At 38.3% G+C, this 26,555-nt stretch overlaps 1 protein-coding gene across 3 annotated transcripts in view; it reads right to left on the bottom strand.

The window, feature by feature from the left end:
- Nucleotides 1-25,937, bottom strand: part of PFKP (phosphofructokinase, platelet) — a 43,042-nt gene extending 17,105 nt beyond the window's left edge. For all 3 annotated transcript variants that reach the window (XM_082293807.1, XM_082293805.1, XM_082293806.1), the window contains exons 1-12: nt 25,587-25,937; nt 17,696-17,769; nt 10,975-11,052; nt 8,515-8,704; nt 5,855-6,020; nt 5,126-5,170; nt 4,923-5,031; nt 4,383-4,478; nt 3,570-3,662; nt 3,090-3,215; nt 2,448-2,512; nt 1,679-1,748 (exon numbers count right to left, since the gene is read on the bottom strand). In XM_082293807.1, the coding sequence (XP_082149933.1) occupies nt 1,679-1,748; nt 2,448-2,512; nt 3,090-3,215; nt 3,570-3,662; nt 4,383-4,478; nt 4,923-5,031; nt 5,126-5,170; nt 5,855-6,020; nt 8,515-8,704; nt 10,975-11,052; nt 17,696-17,769; nt 25,587-25,671 (1,197 nt within the window). In that variant the 5' untranslated portion in view covers nt 25,672-25,937. The remainder of the gene's footprint in view (nt 1-1,678; nt 1,749-2,447; nt 2,513-3,089; nt 3,216-3,569; nt 3,663-4,382; nt 4,479-4,922; nt 5,032-5,125; nt 5,171-5,854; nt 6,021-8,514; nt 8,705-10,974; nt 11,053-17,695; nt 17,770-25,586) is intronic.
- Nucleotides 25,938-26,555: the final 618 nt, after the last annotated feature.

The following is a 26,555-nucleotide window of genomic DNA, read 5'->3' as shown; positions in this document are numbered from 1 at the left end:
TTTAACCACTTTGTATGAATTTAGCAGAGACAATTTAAATGACAGGAAAGTAGCAAGAAAACTTGACAGCCTGATTTTATACACTAAAATCCATCATGGTTTAAGTCAGCAGGATGACCCTAAATTGTTTACAATTATTGATATGACACAATTGTAACAATCTGGTCCTGCAGAAGAGGTAGAAGTTATTTAGCTTTATTCTGGAAGATGAGAACACAAAACAAACAAAAAAAAGTAGAACAGTTGTTAGATAATGCTCACGGAATCTCATCTGATAAAAACAAAACAAGCAAACAAAAACAAACCACCACCCACAAAAAAAAAAAAACACAAAAAAAAAGAGACACAAACCAGAGTATATTTAGTTTCTTTTTTTTGGCTCTGGTACAACTGAAGGAGTTGTAGAAAAATGCAATGGAATCACAAACAGCAAAATATAATGTGTGCAGAAGCACTGCTGAAGCAGAGCATTCAGCTGGCTCTCCTGATCTGATCAGCTTAGCTCTTTCCTCAGTTCCTGTGACATGCACATTTCATCTACTTTTTAATTCCCATTCAACCTCTTTTGCTGAAGGTACACAGATTTTGTTAGTATGGTCAAATCCGAGTAGTCAGTAGTTACACGAGGCCTACGTTTCCTTCTAATACCATTTATCACAGAAGGTATGACAAAAGTATTTTAAAAAAATACTTAAGTCCAAATCCAGCTAACAGTCCTGGATTTGCACTGATGTATAAAAAAATCCCACCACCCAAACACCTGATCTGCCAAAGAAAATGTTAAATATCCACCTAAAATATCCTGAATTCCTTTATCTCTTGAAGGTCAATCTTAGGTCATTACTGTATTGTCAATACAATTTTGCTCCTTAATAATAGTGAGAAGCTATGAGTAATCATCACTCAAATATTTATTTGGGAAAAAGATTTCTAAAAAATGTAACAGCAACATCATTATGCAAATAAGGCAACAAATGGTCACAAACCACAATTAGAAGAGGAGTTAACAAGTGAGACGACATAGTCCCCACTATGAACAAACACAGAACTATTCAGTAAACTTTCAATAAAAACAAAAAAAATCCTGTCTAAAATTTGTTTGCACACAAAATTTAGTGTCTGCTTCCTAAATAAATCCAAATTTCCTCTTATAAAAATCTTAGCAACTACAAAGAAACTATATGTCCATTACTGTATTATGCACAGTGATTTATTATTTCAGGTAAAGGTGATGCATCTGTCCTCAATATTGCTTCCCATGAACTCCCAGATTTGCCCTTGCTCTTGAGTTTTACCCTTCAAAAGGGTTAGAATTCTTTTAATATAGAGTCTTCCTTTATCTTAAGATTTTCAGAGTCTTAATCATGATCTTAAACATCACCCTTCCTTCTTGCCATGGTAAGGAACAGAGGGCAAAACAGTAACTATTAGGACCAGACAGTCTAACAACTGGGACCAGATGTACATGCAAGACAGAAAGAAATTGTCTACACAGGAATTTTCTAATTACCATGATATTCCACTTCAAAAAATGCTACTTATTATTTGAACAAACTAGCGTGCTTCAAGCACCTTTATAATTTTTAATTTATAAAGTCTCCTACAATACAGATTTGAAGTGATTTATTAATGTATCCCAAAAGCAGACATGCATTGCACACTTAACAAACTCCCTTACCTTTGGAAGCTCAGAATCTGGCTTTTTGTGCGACAGTAATTTGTACGTGTTAAGGTTGTTTTCAAAGCTCCTAAACAAGTGAGTAGATAAGCAAATAAAACAGTAAAATTATAATCTCATAGTTACTTTAAAGGAACATTTGAATTTTTCAGAAACTTTAAAAAACCTGTATGAAATGTTACCACCACTGTTACTACAAATGCAAAACATGACAAAAACTGGAAATGAGAGAAGAATGAAAAATATTCAATTCTTTAAGATGAAGAGTCATAAAATATAAAACAACTATGTAGCTAACAAATTAGTTTTTTAGACGGGGAGAAATGAGTTTATTATCAAATGACTTGAAACAGAAACCACTTTCCTGACAGGACTGAAGAATACCTCCTCCAACATTACTGCTGGAAAACTATCAACTACTTACAAACAAGCTCACAGCACTGGCCTCAAAATCATGAATAAACAAACTTACAGTTGCTACCAGTCAGGTCATACAGCACAGAAGCTCTTTGCTTTGTGACCAGTCAGCCTAGGAACAGTCACTAGTCTGACACAGCAGTGAATTATAGTTTGCTTTGTTTTGCATGTTTTTGTGCAGGTAAGAATTTCAATTATTCTATTTAGGCAAATCTTCTGCCTCCTCTCATTCTCAAACCCATATAACCATAAGTTAGTAAAATACTTAAAATAAAATGTCATGTGCCAGCATAAGAGCAAAGCAACTCAGTTTTTCTACAGCAAATAAACTGATACAAACTATTGGCCATACCTTCCACGAAGCCTCACAGCCTCAAGAAATCTTCCCTCATCCATGGCTTTCTGGACTTCTTGAGTCTTGAAAAAACAAGATGATTACTCAATATGTTTAAAAAACACAGTGAGTTGATTATTTAATATACTACATGTATTAATATATTTCCACAGTGGAAAAAGAAATACTAACAATTCCTCAATTTATGAGCTACCTCCTCTCATAGCATAAATTACAGGGTACAGGAGAAGAAGAAAACAGAAACAAATACCTAAAGCCTTCATGGGACAAAGAAATCAATGTATCTGTTACTCATTTTCTTTTTACAGTTTAAACTGAGCAGTTTTAGTGCAGAAACCAGACTTGTGAATGACATGTAAATGGATGCAAGCATCTGAAGAATTTGTTGTAACAATAAAAACAGAAGATCTGAGATGAAATTTTAGAACAAATTAAAAAGATATGTATTTCTTATTCCTTGATAGTTTGCAAATAAATAGTAACACATAGAGAACATACATGACTTCATTATTCATTCCCAGACACGGCTAAGTGCTGTGCACATTCCGTCAATATCCTAATGAGAACAGGCAATTACTGTACATAGTAGTCTGTTGTAGTAAATAAATAACATAAATTGGCTCTTTGCCAGAACCTCACCATCTGCACGCACTCCATCAGAGGCAGACGGACAGCCTGGTTTCCAGACAGGGACACAACACAGGCAGGGGTATCTGGAGTAGCTTCTAGAAGGGCAAGCACGGCTTCCACACCCATACGACTCGCCTGGAAGTAGGGAATGTTTGAGTGTTCAAGCGAGCACTTAAAAAGCACAAGGCTTCCAATCTTGACTTCTCTGTTAATCAAGCTGACACAAATCACTCCTTGGTAAGTTGAAAATGTTGTGGGCTGTTTATATCTGTAAGTATGGACGATGAAGCTTCGCATTTTAATCCTAATACAGAATCCTTTACACAAAGTGCTTCACTACTCTGAATCCCACCTATTCACACAGTTAATGTGAGATAACAGTTTGATTTGTCAAGTTCATCAGGTAGAGAACCATCCCACCCCCAAATAAATAATCAAAATGAAGTTGCACTATGTGGTGCCATGAGCAATTATTTTGGAAATACTCACAAGAATTCTGTCAAAAGCTGAAGGGGTTCCACCTCTTTGCACGTGACCCAGGATGGTTACTCGGGTGTCAAAACCAAGCCGCTGAACCACAAGCTGCATAGAATTTCAAAATACAGTGGGCTTATCATTATCATTATTTTATATACACGTTAGCATCGTGTACACTTAACACCACTTGGTGCTAAATGTTGCTTCATAAAACTGCAACTCTGAATAAAGACAAAGGGTTCTCTAAAACCAACAGCTATGGAAAATAGAACATCATAGTCACAGGACAGATAAACCCCAGGTAAAGCCAAAGCTGCTTTGAAACAATGACTATTTTTCAATCTGTTTTCTTAATGACCCCTTCAAAAAAAAAAAAAGGAGAAAAATTCAGCTTAAAAGTTTTCTTAATCTTAGACACCAATGAAATTTTTAGCAAAGCAACCACTTGGAAAAGTCTTTGTCCAAAGCACACACTATTACTTCACTGTGAGACAGACCAATATCGAAAATTTTACAAGATATACAAAGTAAAATAGAATTATAAATACTGATTTGAGCTGATTTCAAATTATCAGTTAAGGCACACGTGAAGCAGATGGTTTTGAACGGTTCTGTTGTATTACAAGGAGAAAAGGTTCTAATTAATTCCAACTGAAAACACTGTCCTTTGACTATGGAATTTTAGATAATAAAGCATAAGCATAAAATACAACTGTGTGATAAGCTACTTTACAGGAACAGATTTACTCTACAGAAATGTTATTGGTAACAGTAAGCCCCATCCTATGAACAGAAATCTTTTATCATAGGGATGTTGACACTTACATCCTTAACCTTCTCTGATGTTATAGGTTTGTTGTGACAATCAATAGCTCCTTCAGCTACAATAATAATATTCAGCCTTTTCTTTCGTGCACGATTCTGTAATAAAAATAAAAGCACATTTGTGTAGTTAAAAAAGAACACGAGGAATTTACAGCATAATTTTATAATCAGTTGCTCTACATTAAGCTGCTAGGATTTGAGGAAACATTTTTTGTATTTGATTACTCATATGTGTTCTCACACCTTTTGTTTTCATATATGTCTTTTCATTGATGAAGTAACATGTCTTACATCAAATTACTGAGGAAATGTGCACATATTGCTTATATTGTTATAATTTTATGCAATTCCCAGGGTGGGTCATACAATTCTTCGAAACAATCACAGAGTGTGGGAAAAGAAATGTACAATATCACACAGAACTTTATGTGGTACCAAAACCAAAGACTTGCTGAAAGTCCTGATCACCTTTTTTCATCACTGCTTTCAAATAAACATATGCAAAGATATTGGGGAATCTCAAACATACTAACAGATTACCTCTGAAAGCTTAACACACATTGAATCCTCCCAGCCTTCTTCTGGTGGGTATTCAGGAATAAACACCCAATCTGCACCACAGGCTAAGGCACTAACCAGAGCTAGATACCTAATAAACAGAACAAATGATTATATATTAATGGTTCAAATATTTTACATAATTATACATATATAAGACACAAAATGCTGAAGACAATACATACCCACAGTGTCGCCCCATAACCTCCAGAACAAATGTCCTCTGATGGCTGTAAAAATAAGAAAACAAATTAACTGAACCTAATATCAGGAAACAGCTTGTGTTTACCATGCTTACTGAACTCCAAATTCATTAGCAAAACAGAAAAACATTAGGAAAACAAAATTATTGTCACATTAAACAATATATTTAAAATTAACTATCTTCCAAAGCATAATTCATTTTCCCTGCTTTCTTCCAAAACATGTATGGGCAGCTACAAGAGAAGAAGTGAATCTTTACTGGAAATGTTAATGATGCAGACCCATAGTTAAGAACTGCAAATGATATAGCTGTATTAAAAAAATATAATTTAATTGCTTAATTTTTACTAAAATAAAGCTTATATAAAACAGATGCTATTGTGTACTCATGTATTCATGGTGTGTCTGGTTCTTCTCTAACAGACTATGTCTGTGAAAGACTAAAAACATTAAAAACCAAGTATGCCCCTAAGGCTGATGCAGTCTCTGCGATCACATACTTAAGCGCTGCCATGACAGGAATAATGAAAAAGCAGTTACTAAGAAAAAAAGAAACCAGGACACTTGGAAGATGCAGCCAAAAAGAACTTTTATTTCCATTCTAGAAATATTACAAATCCCACTTACCTAACCTTTATTTAAAATGAGCTTAAACAAATGCATAAACACCTGTTTATTTGTTATCAGTCTCTATAATATGCTCAATTTACCTCTGAGCAGTGGTCATGATAGCATCCACAACTTCAATTATTCTGTGCAGAGCTGAGTCAGTACCTATGGTCATATCAGTGCCACAGAAGTCATTGTCTATGGATCCAACCATTCCCACAATGTTAAGGTAAGCATATTTCTTAACAGCCTCTGCATCAATCTTTCCTGTAAAGAAGTATTCAGAGAAAGAACTGTAAGACTATTAAAAAGAAATATTAGATATTGCTTGGGTGCTCTACTTTTATAAATTAAACATATCCAAACATTAAATTATGTTTAGATATTTTAGGTAACAAGGTTAGTCAAAACTACAAACAAAAGCCAATCAAACATCCAAACACAAGAATCCCGCACAGAACTCCTTACAGTAAGGAAGGAAATAAGAGCTTTTCAGTCCATCCCAAAGTGTCAAATAATTATCAGGTTTTCTAACCAACCTTAAAATTGATGGCTTCAACTCAAAACAGTATTATTCAAATTGTAGTCTCAGTGTATAATGTGCAATGAAGAAGCAAAAGGATGCAAACTGGATGTGCTTATGGGCATATGTGAACAATTAAAAACCAGCATCCAACTTTTGAAGACTTCTCTTTTGCAACACTGAAAGGCTCTGATTTCATGATTAATAAGCAAACAGAACAGAAAAGCTCCTATTCTAAGCTTTAGCGGTGTCTCCCAAGACATCAATGAAAATGTTGCATCATCCAAGGATCTAAAAGATCTCAAGGATGAAATACCTCAGCTGCTTAAGCACTTAAAACTACCTTACTATCTGTGCATTTGCATAATGCCAAAGTTTTAATATGTGATTCAAGAACTATGTATCAGTGTGTTTAATGTCTACATTACAGAAAAACAGTAGAAACCATAATGAAAAATGTAACTAATGTCCATGAAGATAAATATAACATCGTGAAGAAGAATCAAAATGTTTTCTATGAATGTATACCATGCATTACAAACCTTTTCTAGAGTTCCAAATGTGACTTAACACATGAATAAAGGCTATCTGGTTGACATATTCTACTTAGATTTCTAAAAAGCCATTGATAAAGTCTTTTGCCAAAGGATTTTGAGGAAACTAAGCAGTCACTGTGTAAGACAGAAGGCTTTTCACAGAGTAAATAATATAAACCAGAGGGTAAAAAATACAAGACAGAGGGCAGTGGTAAATGCAAATTCTTGTATCTTGGAAAAGTAACCAATGGAGTTCTACAGGGATCTGCGCTGTTCAACACACTCAGCAATAACCTAGAAAAGGGAATGAGCAGCAAAGTGCCAAAGTTTACTGATCAAAGTGAATTATTTGGGATCTAAACATATGGAGTGTCTGAGAAGAAATGAAGAAGACTAGCAAGACACAGTGAGCAGTAAAGTATCAGATGGAATTCATTGCAGATAAATGTAAAGTAAGACACATGAAAAAAATGTGCCCTAACATCACAAACAAAATACACTATTTCCAGCATAATATAATAATGCTGTTTTCATTAATAAATCAGCTTCAATGCTCAGTAGCAGTAAAAAAAAAATCAAAATATTAGAAAATATTAGGAAAAGAATAGAGAACAAAACAAAGATCATTATACTACTGTGTAGATCCATGGTTTGCCCTCATCTTGAATACTGGGTGCAGTTGTGGTCCTCCCCACCTCAAAACAGGGTAGAACTGGAAAAGGTTCAGAGAAGGGCAACAAAGATGATCAAAGATATAGAACTTACATATAAGGAACAACTAAGCAAACTACAACTCTTCCATCTAGAAAAAGAGATGATGAAGGGAAAATAAGACAGCTGTAAAATCTCAAGTGGCATGCAGAGAGGAAGGAGGACTGATCATTCACTGTTTATTCTAACACAAAAACTATGGGCATCAAATGATCTATAAGCCAGCAGGATCAAAATAAACAGAAGATTCTTCACAATCTAAATTTATTATTCCGTAAAGCTGCAGAACTCCTTGCTACACAATGTTTTCAGCAAAACTCTGTATGCTTCAAGTAGACTGTATACATTCATGGAAGAGAAATTCATTAAAGACTGCTAACAGCATCCGGTTCAGGAAGTCCTGAAGACAGAAACGGATGGAAGCTATCAGAGTATTTATATATTATGAGTAACACGTAACATCAACATAGCATTACTTTACTCTTTTACTCTTCCCTATACATCCTCCTGGATTCTATCGAAGACAACTACGGGGCTGGCTGTACTTTTATCAATAGCCACTTAATGTTCTGATCTTAAACAAACAGTGACATACAGGCAAGAAAGCATCATAATTTAATAACATACAAATGTGTAACTTGTTGTAGGAAAAGAACTACCACCTCAGTTTGGATACGAGGGCATAGGGCTTTTCAAGCAAAAGGTAAGAAGTTCAGAGCCTGAAAATGATTCATAATAGAGGAAGTAGTCCACAGAGACTGTTGTACAGTAACTAACTTGGCCTTTTTTGGACCTTTATGATATGCATGAGAGGATGTACAGAAACCAAAAGCTATTATTTTATGAAGAACCACGCCATTTCCTAGAATGAATGCATTTGATTTTTAAACTTTAGAAACACCCTCTGGATACAGTTTGCATACCTACAGTGAGGGCTCATAACTTCCCTGCAGACTGGAGTGAAGTCCAGAGGGCCTGAAGGCAAACTCACCCTTCTGTGCCAGCTCTTCCAGCAGCCCGCTCCATTCCTCCCGGAATAGGTTGGCGCCGGTTAAGCTGCCGTCGCCGCCGATCACGCACAGGTTGGTGATCCCTCTCTGCACCAGGTTGAAGGCGGCCTGCAGGCGGCCCTCGCGCGTGCGGAAGGGTTTGCAGCGCGCGCTGCCGATGACCGTGCCTCCCTGAGAAAGGGAAGAACAGCGCGTTTAGTTCATAACCTGGTATACTGCTGTATCTTTCTAAGGTGGATTAATGATGAATTTTGTATCATAGCCTCCCTTCTTTTAATTTTACACTGACTGATGATAGACAAAAAATTATCAAACCCGTGGGAATTTATGTTCAAGAGCAGATACACACACAAGGGAAAAACAAAAAAAAACCACTCAAAAATGACTGATAAAAAGCTACTCTGGAAGGAAAATGTTAAATTACACGGGATTAATTTTAGCAGCATTAAAATAAATAGGTTAACTGTTACTTATATGTAAAGGCAAGAGTAAAAGTGATATACTAAGTAGTTAAACATTTAGATGAATTTGAGTCAGTGTGGTATTCTTCCCCCTAAAACCACTAAATACATAAACAGTAAGAGAAAAGATGTATCCCTGAAATGCAAAATTAGCATTCATTGTCATTCCACAGATATGGAAATAACTGCCTTTAAATCCTTATAGATCAGACTAATGCTACATTTTCTGTTTTACTGATTATCTGTTGCATTTATTAATATGAATTTAAAAGCTTCTTTCAGAAATGGTACTGGTCATTTTTAAAAATAACTGAATTTCCCGGTCACCGAAAATTGCTGGGTGTCTTTCTGGACACACATTATTTACACACCTTCTGTGTTTATGTTGTTCAGTCACTCAAGAAGTTTTAATCTTTGCCTTATTTATTGTCACAGTAAAAAGTAATATCAATTAAGACTGAAAAAACTATTTTTTTTCCTGCAAACAAATCTGGAGATGATTACATCACTTTTGCATAAACATTCCCTTTAACTCGTAGTAAATCTCTCACATCCATCTAAATTTGAACTTCAAATCTGCACAGGCTGTACTGACATGATTTACCCTATCAATAGGTGTTTCAGCTCTCAAGCCAGTTTGCCATCTGTGTTGCATAGCTACTAGTGGAGAGAAAAAAGAAAGTGGAATAGAAGTTCAGCTGTCTTCAGACAAAAAGGTAGATGTGTACACACAGAGATACTCTTAAAAAAAGAAAATTGAGACTAAAACATATATCTAAAACTAGGTATTTTCCTACTTAAAAAAACCACAGCTGTAAGTGAAAAAGAACTATGTACTTGAAACAAAGTGCTGCTTCTTCTGAATAAACAGAAATATACAATGGGCTGAAAAACCTTTCTCATCAAAACAACTAAACAGATTCTGTAAGATACATGGTCCACTGCTGGTCTGTTGAACTACCAGCAAAAAAGCTCAGAAAGATGTTTTTCTTATACTATGTATGGTACACACATGTATAGGATGCCTACACCCTCCTGCTCCTGCCTATGTTCTTGTGTGGCTTGGCCAAGAGAACTCAATATTCTCGTAATCGTTAAGATGCATCTGGATGATGCTCTTAGTCATATGGTTTAGTTTTAGAACTCAATGATCCTTATGGGTCCCTGTCAACTTGATACATTCTATGACTCTATTTACAGATTCTGCAAGATAGACATGGGGAAAAAAAAAGAAAAGAAAAACAACCAAACATGGGACAAAATACTTCACAGTACTCCAGGGCACTGGTTTTAAAAAAAAAATTGTCTCTGCTAACTGCTTTATGTTCATTAACTTTACAAAAAGCTCCAAAGAAACCCACGCTTCACCTGGAGGTAGTTTTCAGAAAGCTTGGCAAGCAGTAAGGCCTCTTCGCCAAACATAGCACCTGCTCTGGAAGAGGTAATAACATTACCATGCTGAGCAAAAGCTGAGAAGATCCAAATGGCCACAGTGCAGGATGTTGTATTAAAAATGTACAAAGTCATTGGCAGTATCTGAGCTCTGCAGAACTGCACTGTAATTACATCTGTTACTATAACTCTAAATTCACTTACACAGAAAGCCAACAGGGTTTCATAAGAAATTATTTGCCTTACAAAACACAGCTATTTCATGTTTTGGCCCTCTAATGTCTTTTTTATTAAATATAGACTTGTCAATATGGCTTTAGGAGGCTAATGACATGTGATGTTGCAAATCCAGAACAAAGGTTTACAAGATTATTTCTGGGCACCAAATTCAAGACCATACCAAGACCTTTAGAAAGTGTCAGCCATCCACACTGCAGAAATCAGGCTCTGCTGGAAGGGGTACATGCTGGTCACTCAGTCATCACACAGTCCAAATACATAATTACAGTGGTTGCCTGAATCCAGAAATTTGGCTCTTCTGTTTGAATGAAGAGGGTTTGGGTCCCATTCTCACCCCTTAGCACTTACCACTTGCAGGATACTTGAAACACTTTCCCATGAAACTTCTACAATATTATCACCTCCATCAACCATTCCCTGGTAACCCTGAAAAAGGGAAAGTATTTCTTAAGTCTGGTTTTAAAAACTGCATCAAATTTCCACTACAGTAATACTCACCTTGTGCACTTTCATACAACTTTAATTAAAAACACTGCATAAAAAAATATTCAATTTAAATGAAACAACATTCAAGCAGGTATCACTGCTTCTTTTAAGGGGAGAAAAGCAAAACAAACCCTCTTCCTAAAGGATCAGTTCCAAAAACAACTTCAAGATAAGGTAATACTTTACACAGATTACACAGCTATTAAACTAGAATGGTAATATGCTTCTTCTTTCTTAAGAATAAATATTCAATTAAAAAAACCCAAAACTACAAAGAATTTTGAAATGCATTATAAAATACGGTCCTTAAAAACATAACCTCAGCCAGGGGCCATGAACTTAGGAAATCTATCTTTGTAACACATTGTACTTTTTTTCTCCCCAGTGCTGGTAATAAGCAAAACAAGACAAAGAGCAATAACTGGAACTTTTTCATAAAAGAAGAAGAAATCAGGTGACACAAGCTTTTTTCTTTTTTTTTTTGAGGCAGTCACACAATAAATAAAAAGAGATTTAACAGGAAAAAATACAATTTTTAGTGATGTATTTAAAAAATTCTTAACACCATAACTCAATGGTCTTCTAAAACCACTGCATTCTGTAATACGAGAAGAACTACATTTATCTGAAAGAAGAAAAACTATCCAGTAAGCAGCTAAGGGGTTTTATTATGCTTGGCTTTATTACCTCTCTACAAAAACACTAGCAGAATGGCAATTACAGATTCTTTTCCATTAGGGGATATTGTGAACATTGATTAAAACAAAATAAAAACGGAACGGAACGGAACGGAAAGGAAAGGAAATGCAGAGTCAAGTCCTAAGTCTGGAAAATTCTAACTGACAGAGAAACCAGAATAAAATAACCATGACTATGTTTATGTCTCCATTTTTAGATTATGTGTACATATTGCTAAGGAACAATTAGTTACCATTTTTTCTCTGGGCAGCTTTTGCAAGACTATATATTAGTTTCAGGGTTTTCAATAATAAGTCAGGAACAAGAAAAAGAAGGGAGTTCAGAAAACAGCAAAACTTACATTACAAACTGGAGAAATTTAATTTGGCATGATTCAGAATATATGCAGAATTTACTCAGTAAGCAGTAACTTGGAAACATACTAAGCCTAAAGCGGCTTAGTATTCATATAATATATATAGCTTTTTATGTCAAACTTTGAGTCCTCACCAGCATGAGAAACTAAGAATGTAAAATAACCTGGACACAACAAAAGTGTAAGTTACTCAATTAGGCTTTTTAGGATTCCAGTACAGATTCCAAGGTGAAAGCATGAAAGTTTCTGCTCAATGAGACTTGACTGATTAAGTTACATATTATATGATCAAGCAATAGCAAAAACATCCAGATGGAGAACTACCTATATCTCTAATTTCTGCCATCCAATAGACCTTTTCAATATTCGTACACTCTCCAGATAACTTTGACATGTGTCTAATGTATACACATAGAATGGTGTGGGTTCAAAGGGACTTAAAGATCATCAACTTCCAATTCCCCAGCCATCAGCAGGGACAACTCCCACTAGACCAAGGTGCTCAGTGCCCCATCCAGCCTGGCCTGAACACTGCCAGGGTTGGGGCATCCACATCTTCTCTGGAAAACCTGTTCCAGTGTCTCACCACTCTCACAGTAAAGAATTTCCTCCATACATCTAACCTACATTTCCACTCTTTCAGTTTGACCCCATTACTCCTTGTCCTGGTTTACCAGGAACTGTAGTGATATCTCCCCAGCTCTCCTATGGGTCCCTACATATAGGACATACTCTTTGTATGCTAATGTATACACACAAAGACTTGAAGAGGTAAGCCATTAAGTACACAATTTTTTCAAAATCAGAGCAAGGTGGAAAAGGAATAATGCTTAATCTACCTATCAACTCAAAAAAAAAAAAAAATCTCCCTCAGATAAAGAGCAAAGATGTTCAGACAGAAACGTTACAGCTTGATGATGGCTAAATTACTAAATCCACTCATCACAACTTTGTTGGTTTGGTTTTTTTTTAAAGCATAGAATTCTATGTTCCTTTTATCATTCAGTAATGGAGTGAAAACTTTTCCTATCAGTATTTCTATTGACAACTACAATAACTCAAGAGATCCACTGGTAATAAATCCTGAAAGTGTAGTGTAATGTTGCATCTTAATTCATTTTTTAACAGAGACTACAATAATCTGCACTGCAAGCTGACAAAAATATATACAGTATTACATACAGGAAATACATACATAAATAAAACTAATAGATTAACATTCCCAATTTGCAGATTAACAAATCTAAAACACAGAAAAAAGCAGAGAGATAAAATAGTAGTTTAAGTTGTCTGTAAGACTTGAAAAACATCATAGCCAAGCTAAGGATGAGCTATGACCCATTCGTGCACCATGCTTCTTTGAAGTAGAAAGAATTCATGCATTTTGGTCAGGAGTCCGTATCTGTGCCAAGTGAGAACTGAGCATGTATTAACAATTCCTCCCACTACAAGGTAGGACAGGGAACTTTTGGAATCATAATCTGTTTGAACTGTTACATAAGCTTTTTGTAATTCAGTTGTTTGCCAGGTATCTGTAAGTTACCTCTGAATAAGGTAGCTAGAACTGACACATTGTTTTCCATACCATTAAGATACACAATACAGAATTAAAACAGCTTTCTAGAAAAGCTACTGGGGAAAAAAATTAATTACTAATTACAATTGAAGTATTAATAATGATCATGATTTCCATTTACTGTTTTAGTTACGTAAGCACCGATGAGGACTGGATAATATGCTTGAAGGTTCACCACTGTTCCAGATGCATGGTTACCAAAAATCACCAGCAGATGTGACTCCAGACCTTAATATGAGGGTGGGAATCTGTCAATTTACATTAAAAAAGTAAATCTTACTTAGATCCTAAAAATACAGGAGCTTGGGTACTGAGATACTAAAACTATGGGGCAAGAATGGAAAAAATGAACTGTCAAAAATACATCAAGCACAGTTTGTGAAGATCAGCTCCGTTTTATGTTTAGTCCTTCATGTACCCAAAATCTAAATATTCAAAGAACAAGAAGAAATCTCTGAGAGTCCAATTTTCACAGGGTACATTCACAGATACTGCAACTCCAGGAGAGAGTGGCAGGAGCAAATGTGGCTTCCAGTCTAAACTCTGAAGGCAAAAGCTTTCAAAAAAGAACCAGCCATCTTCTGACGCGTTACATGCGAGACACTTGGGGCTTTAACAGTTATGTGAATTTACTTACTGAGAATTCTTAGCCATTGCTCAACAACATAAAATACTATTGTCACTGAGTGCACAAACCACCATGGAAGAGACATGAAGTTTTCCTCACAGAAATCCATGACTGTAGTACCACTGCACTCCCAATGCTGGCCTCTTGACAAAAAGACTCTTAATCAAGATGATGAAACTGAAAGTTCCATAGCTTAGTAGCAAGAGCACGCAGCCAGCGGGAACTACGTGCTTCAATCCCAGAAAAAGGGCAGGTTATTTGTACAAATATTTAAGACCTCAAGTACCTAAAATGAGTTGCCATAAATGAGAGGCATCACTTTTTCTTCCCATTCTCAATTTAAAAGAAAAAACAAGACAAAACAAAAATCAACCTGACTTTAATAGCTTTTGATTAGTGAACAAAAATTCAACAAGCCCCCTAAAGCAGCCTGGTACTCTACACATACTTTCAGCTCCTAGATTTTCATACCACGAATGAAATTAATCCACAGTTAATTCAAATTTTGATTCAGACTGGAGAAGATTTGAGGAATAATGTGATGATAGTCAAGACGGGTAACTACAGACTAAAATAAAATACTGTAAAGTATGAAACTGTGAAACTAGGGCAACTGTATAGATTTGAAATTAATAGCAAAATTTTGAAATGTGCTAACTTCAATGAATTAAGATAAAACAAGGGGTTTTTTTTATTTTATAGCTATAAATTCAAAGGTTTTATATGAACCATAAAAAAGATATAAAAAATTATAGCTTTTATATAAATTATCTTCCAGTTTTCATCTCATGAATTTACTTTTTCTTCCCTTTTGTGACTGGAAGTTAAAACAGCCCATGAAGTCCAGTGTGCAACTGTTTCTTTCTTTGGGCTTTCATAAAACCAACTTCAAAAAGGCCAGAAAATGACTTAGCTCTAATTCATTATTAATTTTTATTTATCTCAGTAATCTCTCATAACAAAATGAAGAAAAATGGAGTTAGGAAAACAGAGTTACTGTTTTACTTAGAATACAGAACTAGTGCTGGCCACAGCTGCAGAAGACAGATGGTTTTGCAGTGCAAAAAAAGTTCCTATGACAGACACAGCTACAGGAGAAACAGAGCTTATGACGATTACAGCAAAGTCTGCTTGAAAAGGCTGAGACCTTTAACTCAATTTTTGGATCCAAATAAGAAAACTTTTTTTTCCTCTTTTGGGTATTGTCACTCCAGGTTTTTCCTTCACTTTTTCAGGGCAGCTTCAATACAGGTATCACTTTACCCTGACCTACGTGTTAAAATGTCTGCTCAAAGGATAGGCCGAAGATACACGACTCTCTTTGCTTAACACACTCAAGTCGGCATTCAGTAAACTGTAATTCAGAAGAAACACCTTATTAAAAGCATTAAATAACCTAAAGTATACCGAAAAATATATCTCCTCTTTAGATATCATGCAAAGGCTTATAACAGGGACCATTAGTGACAAGTCTCACAAGATTTTTACCTTCACTTGTCACCTTCATCTGTTTCCCATTTCAAAAGGGTAAAATTAAGCAGCCATTTCATTTCAATGTTTGCAACCCTGTTTCTCTGAAATACTTGGAGGCATTGTGAAAGAAAACTGACTTCATACTTCAATTACAAGCCAGAGAAGAACAAAGCTTAGCATTCGGTACTTTATGAAACATAGAACTGAATGGACTAATCTAGAAGTAAATAATCTTTTTCAGAGCCCATACTTAGAGTGAAATGTGCATTTCCTCCCAGACCCTATTGTTATACTGAAGACAGAAGGACAATATCTAAGGGAAACTCAAAATTCCCAATATTGACTTGTTTTTTACAATCACTTTCCATTCAGAAATATCTGTGACTTCACACTGGCCAACTCTACCAGTTAACATGGGAACATGATAGCAAAATAGCACTATTTAAGTTCAGAAAAAACAAATATCCAAATTTCTCTTGAAATGTATCACTCTGTGATAACAAGTATTTCTAAAAGGTGATAAAAGATGGCCATTCTTGACTTAAACCTAATTAAAAAATAAATTAAAATCCAAGTTCTGGCCTTGAAGATGGCCAAAACCGCCTCCTTACTTCCACAGAAGTATCTGACCCATTTCAGCAAGCCTGCAAAGCAGCTGAACACTGAAGGAATTCCAGAGATTGGCCATGTAATTAGCACACACTAAGTATTCAGAGCAACTTGCTGTACCACTGTAGTAGGAAAGAATTTTGGAGCACAGTCCTCTGCTTATTTGCATTTCAATATACTTTGCATCTCATTAGTAAATGAGCTACAGAAAGAAGGATAAACAGCAACTTTTTAAAGATAAATTGTGTATTTGCCATGCACAGAAGTAAAACAAAATTATTTTCTGAGCACTTCTATGAATTCTAGTACTTCATATTTTTATATTAAAGTTACACTTTACCGGGGACCTACCAAGCTTTCCCCCATATTGACTTTTTATTATGATTTGTAATAATCTCAAACTACTAATGAGCTGTACAGGAATTCCAATGGGAACAGGATCAATATATTTACTTTATTGTTTAATCTGCAAATTGTATAAAAACTGAAAGCATCCTTTATAAGGAAGTCTAACTCCAACAGTCTTCTAGGAAGACAAAACACATGGAGCATCACCTTGGCATTGACATTAAACTTGTCCCATGTTTATTTCTTATCACATAGTTGTTACAGAAATTTACAATCTTTCTGCACATACAGTTACAAGCTTCAACCACAAAATCATGATGCCTGGACAGACCAGTGATGGTCAGGTTTTTGATGTGGCTTCTTTTTGTTTGTTGGTTGTCTCTCCAGTTACAACTTTCTGCCTAAAAGCCAGGCAAGATGGCACCAGTGTCACAGTACTCTTGATCAAAACAAAGCTGTGCTATCTGTGAAATGAGGGTGAGGACACATCCTATCATAATCTAGGAAAATGGAGTGGGGGGAGTCAAAGGATTAAGCATCAGTATAAGAAAACATTTATGAAGTACAATAAATGGGGCCAAACATCCAACAAGTGCACAGTTATGTAGCTCACTGCAGGGTGACAACCACCTCTGTTTTTCTCTGTTTTCAAGTCTTTGGTGGCACATAAGGAATTCCATATATTTAAGAAATTACAATTAAATTACATCATTTTAGAATACACCTTGTGAAAAGTAAATTTCCATAAAAATATAAAGTACTGAATAAAACACAATGAAAAGGAATGGCACCTAAACATTTTTTTAATTTATACTATTTACTCTCCATGGTGTTTTCAAAAAAACTCAAGTTTAGTCAGAAGAAAAAATACAGAATGAATGAAACAAAAACTAACCTCATAAATAAAATAGACTTTGGCATTTACATAGATTCCCATGCGTACTACTGCGCGCACAGCAGCATTCATACCTGGGAAGAAAAAGCAAAATCACAGTTATAGTCATCCGGCATTTTTTGTATACTAAAGTATTCATTGTCTTGAAAATAAAGCGAACATTAATTCATTCCTAAGAAAGACAATGACCAGCATCCATTAAAACAGAAATTTGCTTAATGACAGTGCAAGCAGCCCATGAGCATGAAGGGTTCAGAACTATTCTTTGTACAATAATCATGTGAATGACAGAGTGTGTGTTAATCAGAGATTAAATTGCTGCTGACTGCAAAATAGCATTGTAAAAGTTACAGCTACGGAACAAGAAAGTAAATTAATTTTGCAATAATGGTTACTTTTCAGTCTGAAATGCAAAACATTCAACAAGTTAAAATTTAGCTTCTTCAAATGAGAAATTGTATTTGAACAATTTTTATAGGATTTCCAAAATAACACAGTATGTTGTGGGGAACAGAGCCAAAGCTGACCTGGACAGATGCTCATTTAAAAGGACAGAAGTAGCAGTAAATTAACCAAAAATGCTACATGGACTCATTTGACCAAAAGAAGTCTGACCACCACTTTGGTCCCTAACATGCAAGCTCCAATTGGAATTCCCTGCTCACAGACATCTGACAAATTATACTCCCATAAAATCTCCCATTTAAGTCCCATGGTCAAACACTCAATCTCCTGAGCAACAGTGGAAGTTCCACTGGTCCCTCTACACAGGTCAAATGAATTTCTGTTAAAACCCATCCTTTCAGATACCGCATTACCTTACCCATTATTCAGGAACTTTTCAAAACTAATCAACTAATTGTTTCCATACCACTAAAACAGACATAAGAGATTATGCAAAGCATGAAGAGAGAAGTAGCTAGGCTACACTGATAGTCTCGGCACATTAGTAGAAAAGGGATGCAATAAGGATGACAATCCAAAGTACTAGGCAACAATTCTCCAAATCAGATGCATTTAATATCAAAATAGCCAGGTAGTAGGTAAGCGCTGCTGCTTGACACAGGTGTTAAGCGTTCACCTCTCTGAAGATATAAAACGTTGATAACTAGAATAGATAAACAACACAGCAAGCCACAAAGATCTCATCCTGCAGTATCTACCATTATTGGAAAAAATACTGAGCTGTAAAAGTCAACCTGTCTAAAGAATGAAGCTGAGATTTTCTCAAAGATTCATTACTTATGAACACATCAGGAAGTCCCTGAAGTTGCTGAAGGTTAAACAAAAAATTTAAGTTTGCCAAAATCAAAAAGTTGCTTTTGCTGTTTGTGTAGAAGTCACTTAAGATAAAAATCACAAATAACAGTGTTTTCACATAAATTCTTCTTTAGGAAATTGTAGCAAGAATTCTTCCAGCCAGCATCAGCCTTGCGGCATAGCTGGAAAAAGTTCCCAAATGCCAAGACAGCTGAAAGCACAGCTTTAGACAAAGAACTGGATGATGTCAAAGAAAAACAGAGAATCTCATCTCACAGCCTGTACTGAAAATAAGTTAGCATGCTAAATCTCAGATTAAACAGAGTGAAGTTATCTCCTCAGTGAAACAGTTTTCGTAACAAAATTAACACCCCTGAGAGACAAAGACCTTTAAATTTACCAAACTGACAGCTCATCACAGCACTGCCATTTTCCACAAACAGGAAGACTTAGCACAAGGTACTCCTTTCACCAAAGCCCACAGCTTGCTTCTATTAAAGCACATGTTGTGTGGGAGGCTTTTTTGTTGTTGTTGCTTGGTAGGGAGGTTTTCTGGCAGTTCTGTTTTGGCTTTTGGTTTTGATTTTTTTTTTTTGGGATGGGGGTTGCTGTTGTTTGGTTTGGTTTGTTTGTGGAAAGTTTATATATACATGTATATATATTCTTAATACAGCCACCTATTTTCTTAATGAGTACCTTCCAGTTTCCATGTTTCTTGCATGAAAAATAGGTAAAATTCACAATTTGCCTGCTCCATGAAAGGACAAAAGCCAAGGAAAAAAACCGATTACAGACAGAAAGCATCTTCCCAGTACCACCACTGCAGCTTTTTAAGTTTATGTAACATACATTTTTTTTTTTGTTACTTCATGTCGTGTATTTTATTTCCTTACACAGAAAAAAGACTTGGCTGTCTACTGGCAGGCTCCTGGCTTAGTCCTCAGCCCTTCTGAAATGTAAGACATGTTAGAATTTGACACCTACAAAATACAGTTAACACATTGCAGCTTTAGACTTCTACAATTTGGATGTCTAAACTGCAGTAATTCAAGAAAAAATACATAAAAATTCGTGAAGCTTCTGTAGGACTGTCTAATAAAATGTCATTATTTGTGGAGTCTTACAACAGCATTTGTGAATGACCATAATATCTATGAAATGTTATTACTCATGCATATTACTTCAAAAGAGATTTATCAGGTTAACCATGGATTTAGTCCTGAATAATAAATGCAGTTTGATAAACATATAGGATTAGAATAGCAGCTTCAAAAGAAAGCCACAAGCAAAACCAGTATTTTTTTTTAAAATAATATAAGAATTACTTAAGATCTTCCTGAATTACTACTTGCTTTTGCATTAAAGCCTTGGAAAGAGGGAAAGATTTATTTTGGCCTTTTGGACTCAGCAAAGATGCAACTACTTACACAGCTTTACATAACATTTGAATTAAATTTAAAAGTTGATAATTTATCAACTTACTGATGTTGTCTATTCAACTGTCCTTAAAAGGAGCAGTTGGTTTTCATAACAAGGTTACAAACAGTACTGCAGAAATCTTTAAATTATTTCAGAGGCACTCCCTGCCTCCAAAAGAGCATCCCTCTCTCATGCCTACATCCTGGTCCACATACATACGTACCACTACAACAGAGGAGATTCTACAAGAGTTTGTGTTTAAGCCAAGTTTGCCTTGCTTTAGTCAGCTAGTCATGCCTTTAAATACATAACTGTAATATAAACCATTCAAAAGCAAAATCAAAACGATGCATCTTGGACAAGCATCAAGAAATGCTTAAGTACCACCAATTTTAAAGACAAACATTGGCTTTAACACAGGCTTAATGACTTAGCACATATGTTTCAGTGCTACCCTGAACAAAGATTCAGACTTAAAAGACTTTATAGCAAAAATCACTACGGAAAATGTCTAAACATTACCTTAGGAAGACTTTACTCAAATATGTAAATGGTTATGCCAGTAAGAGCATATAATCATTGAAAGAGAAGCAGTCAAGTACAAGAACTGAGCAAATACTTGAAAAAATAACTTGGGTTTGTTCCATTTACTTTTTATTACGTTACGGATTTTATTTTATATAATCACAATAATTATTCTAGATACCTGAAGAAAACATTAAACAATTTTCCTGAACATTAACAGTGTATTAGATCAGAACATTCTACTGCAAAAATATATACAATAGCATAACACCTAGATGAAAAACGTACTTCCTTCTTAAAAATTAAAATAAAAATCTTAGAGACCAGTTTCAATCAGTGAAACAACTAATTATAGAAGCAGCTTCTCAAAAATAGAAAATGCATTAAAATAGTTTCACTCACCCATTAATAACTACATTTCTTAATTTTACATGCAAATAGTACTTATTGTATCTATAGACACATAGATGTGTATTTCATATACGTCTATTTGCATGCACTACTCTTAGCTGGAAAAGGTGCTTTTTGGGGGGGCTAGAATTCAAAAATTCCTTGAGACTATGTTCAAACTACATAAGTGTTAACAAATAAACTCTAATTTGGATGACATAAGAAGAGTGTGGGTTATTTTAGTTTGTCTGTGACTTTAAAAAAAATAATAATTATCTATTTCACTGTATTAGTTCAGAAGTTTATGGCAGAAAAAGAAATCTTGCCACCATGACAAGGTCAGTACATTTGCACTACTATATTTAATACATCCTACGATGTTTCCCAGCTTGTAATACTTCAAGAGCAGAAACATGTAAATCTTTGTTTCTACAGTCATGGTCTGTAGTATTGCAAAATTCTGGAATCCAAAAGGCTTCTTTAGGGTTCTTTTTAAGCTGTTTTTAAATCCAGTATTTGCTGAAGGAGTTGAGCTTTTTCATTTGTTCAGTGCCAAGACTTCTTCTTCCAATCTACGTCACCAGGACAAGAGTTCTATATCTACAGTACTAAATAAGCCTTAAACTAATAGAACTTTGGGAAGCCTGGAATGCTTCAAACGTAGAGACATGTAGCTCCTTACTTCAGCAGGATGGGCTATGATATTCCAGACCATTACATCCCTTACTTACGCTGTCCTCCACAACACCAAATCTTTGAGTTTACCTCAAAAACAACATGGTCCTACTCAAAGACAAGGATCTTGAGTCAGTTGGCTGGGCAGCGACTCCATAGCCACAAACGCATCCTTCCCCAAGAGTGCACAATCACCTTCTGTCCACGGCTTTCCGATGACTCTTCCTGCTGCAGAGCCGTAACCAGCACGGTCCCGGAATAGGCTGTTTGGAGGCTGTGTGAACTCCAGTGACCTATGGTGGCCAAAACTGTCTCTAGCAGCCACTGGCAACCCACAGAAAATTCAACCAGTGTACTTCATGACCTGAAGCAGACCATGGCCAGAGAATCCCACAAAGTGAGAAGCATAACCCATTAAATCTCATTTATTAAACCACCTTCCTGAGCTGCAACCAGTACAATTTAGAAATAGTCCACAAACTGAACCAACCCATAAATATTGAGAATTGACTGTCAGAACTTCTTCTGCTTCTCAAGGTTCTTGTAATTACAGTGGAAAGTACATTTTTAGTTCACAATTTAACAGCTGGCTAGCTAAAGTGATACACTGTCAAGTTTAGCACTTATACATATTAAGTGTACTAAATACAGATCTCTTTTCCTGTGAAACAGATCACTGATAAATTCTTTAACTCCACCAAACAAAATAATGGTGAGTAAACCATAATAGTTCCAGTATGACACATATACATTCTACAGTCTTTAAAATTCTACAGGTAGAAAAAGAAAACTTTCAAGGAAGTAGCACCAATGTGAGGAAGTAACTGAAAACATGCCCTATAAATAGAAAGCCTTGTGTAATTTACATAATGCTACTTTTAAATTATTAAAAAGTACAATAACAGCAAAGGCAGTCATTTCACTTAAAAATAATTTCATGTATATTTTATTCTATGCTCAGATTCACAGTCCAATCTAAATCCTGGAACCTATTAAGATTTTGTGTTTAACAGGTATTTTTACTACTCAGTTGTTTGTGAGTGTAGTTCGGATTACAGATACTCTGAAAACTTTTAGTTTCTAACAAATCTAAAACAAAATGAAACATAAGACTGGAACTCTTTTCCTAATGCTACAATTTTTTTGCCTACTTCCGAGTTAGTAGCTTTGCCTCACCTACACTTTGCTTTAACAAATTATTTTCAAATAGCAGGAACAGCAGCATATTTCCTTCTGCGTGTACTTCATGACTTCACTCCTCTCACACATTTGCACCCTGTCCTACAGAGGGCAAATGACCTTGACAGGGCATGACTCATTCTGTCCCTTCTTTAACTCCTAACCTTCAAATTGATTTGAGGTTGCATATTTTACACCTCTCTGCTGTTACCAAGATAGTAAGCGGTTATGGTCACACACTGTTGTGTGATTCAAGTGAAATGATCAAGTTCTAAAATGCTGGGGGGGTTTATTTTCCTATTCTTCAAAGTTAGGACGATAACGCTGCCAATGAAACAGCTTGGAAGGCATCCAGTTTACTTTTTTTGGTCTTTGTGACAACCCCACTCCTTAGACAGCAACTTTCACAGGGTGTTACTTTGGAATCCTCCATGCTTCTGTGGCAATCTGCCAGATGTAAAGTCTAGATGTTACCCGTGGATTCTGCAAGTCCTTTAGATGCCTTAATTCACATAGCGGCAAGTGCAGATTAATAATTTATAAAAGGAGATGCATCTGCTGCTGCATTATATAATCTCCAGCCACGCGGAAGCAAGTTGCAGGGCTCAACCTCTTGCTGAACCATGACAAGAAGCTACGGCTGCTTCAGGCAGTACCCTGCCACAGTTTTAAATTAAAATGGTGATTTGGCCACCAGACCATTGAGACAGAGATGCTCTGATTCCCAGTTCCTCCTAGAATCATTTAGCAGCGGAATTGATGTCACTGACGGCAAACTGTGGATAAAACTTGAACAAAGTGCAGCCCCACCGAGGGGCAAAAGAGAAGCCATTTAAACGCATCGATTTTTTTCTCTAGAACTGCAACATTCTCCTCCTCGATGGTAACAAATCCCTTTCATCCCGATTAGAGTTTCGGATAATCCTAAGTAAACCCGGGGGCTCCCCGTTATTCCGGCGGGCAGGGGGAGGGAGGATGCTTCTCCCAGCCCAGATGACGCAAAGAGGCGGAATCTGCAGCGACTCGCAGCGGATCACGTACACACCGGCGGAGGGAGGGAGGGAGGGAGCGTGGAGACACCGGTCCGTGCTAGCTACCACCGCATGGACGCGCCGGGAAGCCAGGGCAAGATGAGAGGGGAGGCTGCCCGGCCGCGGGCTGGTCCCGGCACCTCCCCGGGCAAAATGTGGGGAGAGACTGGTCCCTGAACTACCGAGAACGCGCAGAGAGGAAGTGAGAGGCTCCCACCCCCCATCCTCTTCACAAACGCGAATGACTGCCGCTTCTTGTAAAGTACTCTCGAGACACTCCCGGAAAAAAAAATTAAATAAAATAACCGTAAGTTAAGGGAAGCTGCTAACAGCAGGTATCACTGAACAACTCTCCTGGTATAAGCAGAACAAGAGTCCTCTCGAACTGCACGGTACATTCCGCGTTTGAAATCTTAATTAACTGAAACTTCAAACTATTTGCACAGAATCACAGAATATGCCGAGTTGGAAAGGACCCATCATGATTTTCTGGTAGGAAAGGGGAAACTAAAGTGTACAAAAAAAAAGGATTCTTGACTACGTATATTGTGATCAAGCTTCTTTTCTTTCCCTTCCCTCTTAATGTCTGTAGGTCTTTTGTTCGCCCCGTCCTGTAGTAGCCACGACTTCCTCTACACTGAAGAGATTTAAGAAGGTGAGACACGTTTCTAACATACTCCTACGGGGGGAGAGTAAACCACCATCTGAGCGTTCTAAACCACGGGTAAGAACATAAACGTGTTCCTGGTGCCAAAACGAAGTGAAAAGCAGATGAGGCGAGGGCTGGCAGAGCCCCAGCAGCGCAGCCAAGCCTCCCACCCGCCGTGCAGGGCGGCACGACCTCCTCCTCCCCCGCTCGCATCAGCCATCCCTCCTCACCCTCCTCTCCCCACCATCTCTCCAGAGAACGAGACATCTTGGTAGTAAAAGTTACTGCAGCGTTTCTACCCTCTCCCTTGCCCAGCCTGGGTCAGAGGAAACGTGGCGAAGAAGGGAGGGAGGAAGGTGTGAGGTGATGTTTGAACCTCAGGTGCCCAGGCCATGCAAAAATTATTTATCTTTTAAATGTGCTTAGTAAGAAAACCGGGTCGAAGGCCAGCACGGAAAGAGGAAGCCGAGCACCGCTGCAATCTCCTGTGTCCCGCTTCCAGAGCCCTCTCTCCACTCCCTCCATGTGCCGCACCGTGGCTTCCCGACACCAGCCCTGGGGCAGCCCACGCTGCTCCCCCGGCCTCCCGCATGGGCGCCCTGCCAGCCGGGGAGGCCCTTCCTTCCTGCCCCTCACACCACCCTCGAGGGGCTCCTCGTCCTCTCCTGCTGCTGCCCCACTCCCCACCGTGCCCGCAAGTCCCCCGCGTTCTCCTTCCCCTCGTCTTCCCCGTGCTCCCGGAGTGAACGGCATGAGCCGCTACCTTGGGCATCGCCACCGCTGGTCAGCACCCCGATGGCCTTCCCGGCGCCCGAGAGGTTCTCGAAGAACTTGGGCTGGTGATCCATGGCGCTGCAGGAGCCGCACCGGCGGGCGAGGCGGAGCGCTGTCGCTGAGGGAGCCCCTGGCCGCGGGGGTCTGCCCCCGCTCCGCTGGACCGAGCGTTCGGCCTCTGCGGGAAAAGAGCCCGAGCAGCCCGCTGTAGGTGTGTGATTACCGACAAGTAAATCTCTGCAGAAAACCTGAGGGGAGGGGGCGACTGTGTGAAAAAGCCCGGGGGAAAAAAAAAAAAGCGAGCAAGAGCAGCAGCGCCCGTGCTCCTCTCACCCCACCACCCCCCGCTCTGCCCCGCCGCCGCGCCCTCCTCGCGCGCCGCTGACAGCGCGGCGCGGCCCCGCCCCCGCCAGCCCCGCGGGAGCGGCGCTGACGGGCGGGCGGCGCGGCCAATGAGCGGCCGAGTGGCGCCGCGAGCGCGGCGGGCGGGGCGGGGCGCGGGCGCTCGCAGGGCGCGGGCAGGTGGGAGGGGGCGGTGGCGCGGCCCCAGCGGGGCGGGAGTCCCGGCGCCGCCTCCCGGCCTTCCTTCCCCCTTCCCCCTTCCCCCTCTCTTTCTCTTGGCGGCTGAGGTGGGGGCGATGCGGGAACATGGCTGGCGCCTTGGCACGGCGGCGGCGCGGGGGAGGGAGTTGTGTCGGCTAGAGCTGGCTCATCCTCCCCGCACTAGCTGCTGAGGAACGCCGCGTGTCTCCGTCGCGCCTGCGGCTCCCCTGGGTAGCCCCTTCAGCGGGGGCTCTCCGGCGGCTTCCCGGCGCCTGTACGGCTCTGCCGGAGGCTCGAGTGGGGAATCCGCCTCCAGCGTGTCGGTTCCTCGCAGCCCGATGCCTTCGGGGAGGCTCGGCCTCGCTGGCCTGCCCAGCGGCTGCTCGGAAGGCTCCGGCAGGGAGCGGAGAGCGCG

Source organism: Coloeus monedula (assembly GCF_965178545.1).
Source record: "Coloeus monedula genome assembly, chromosome: 1".
In the NCBI taxonomy this organism is placed as follows: Eukaryota; Metazoa; Chordata; class Aves; order Passeriformes; family Corvidae; genus Coloeus; species Coloeus monedula.
This window is presented reverse-complemented; position numbering and strand designations above follow the sequence as displayed.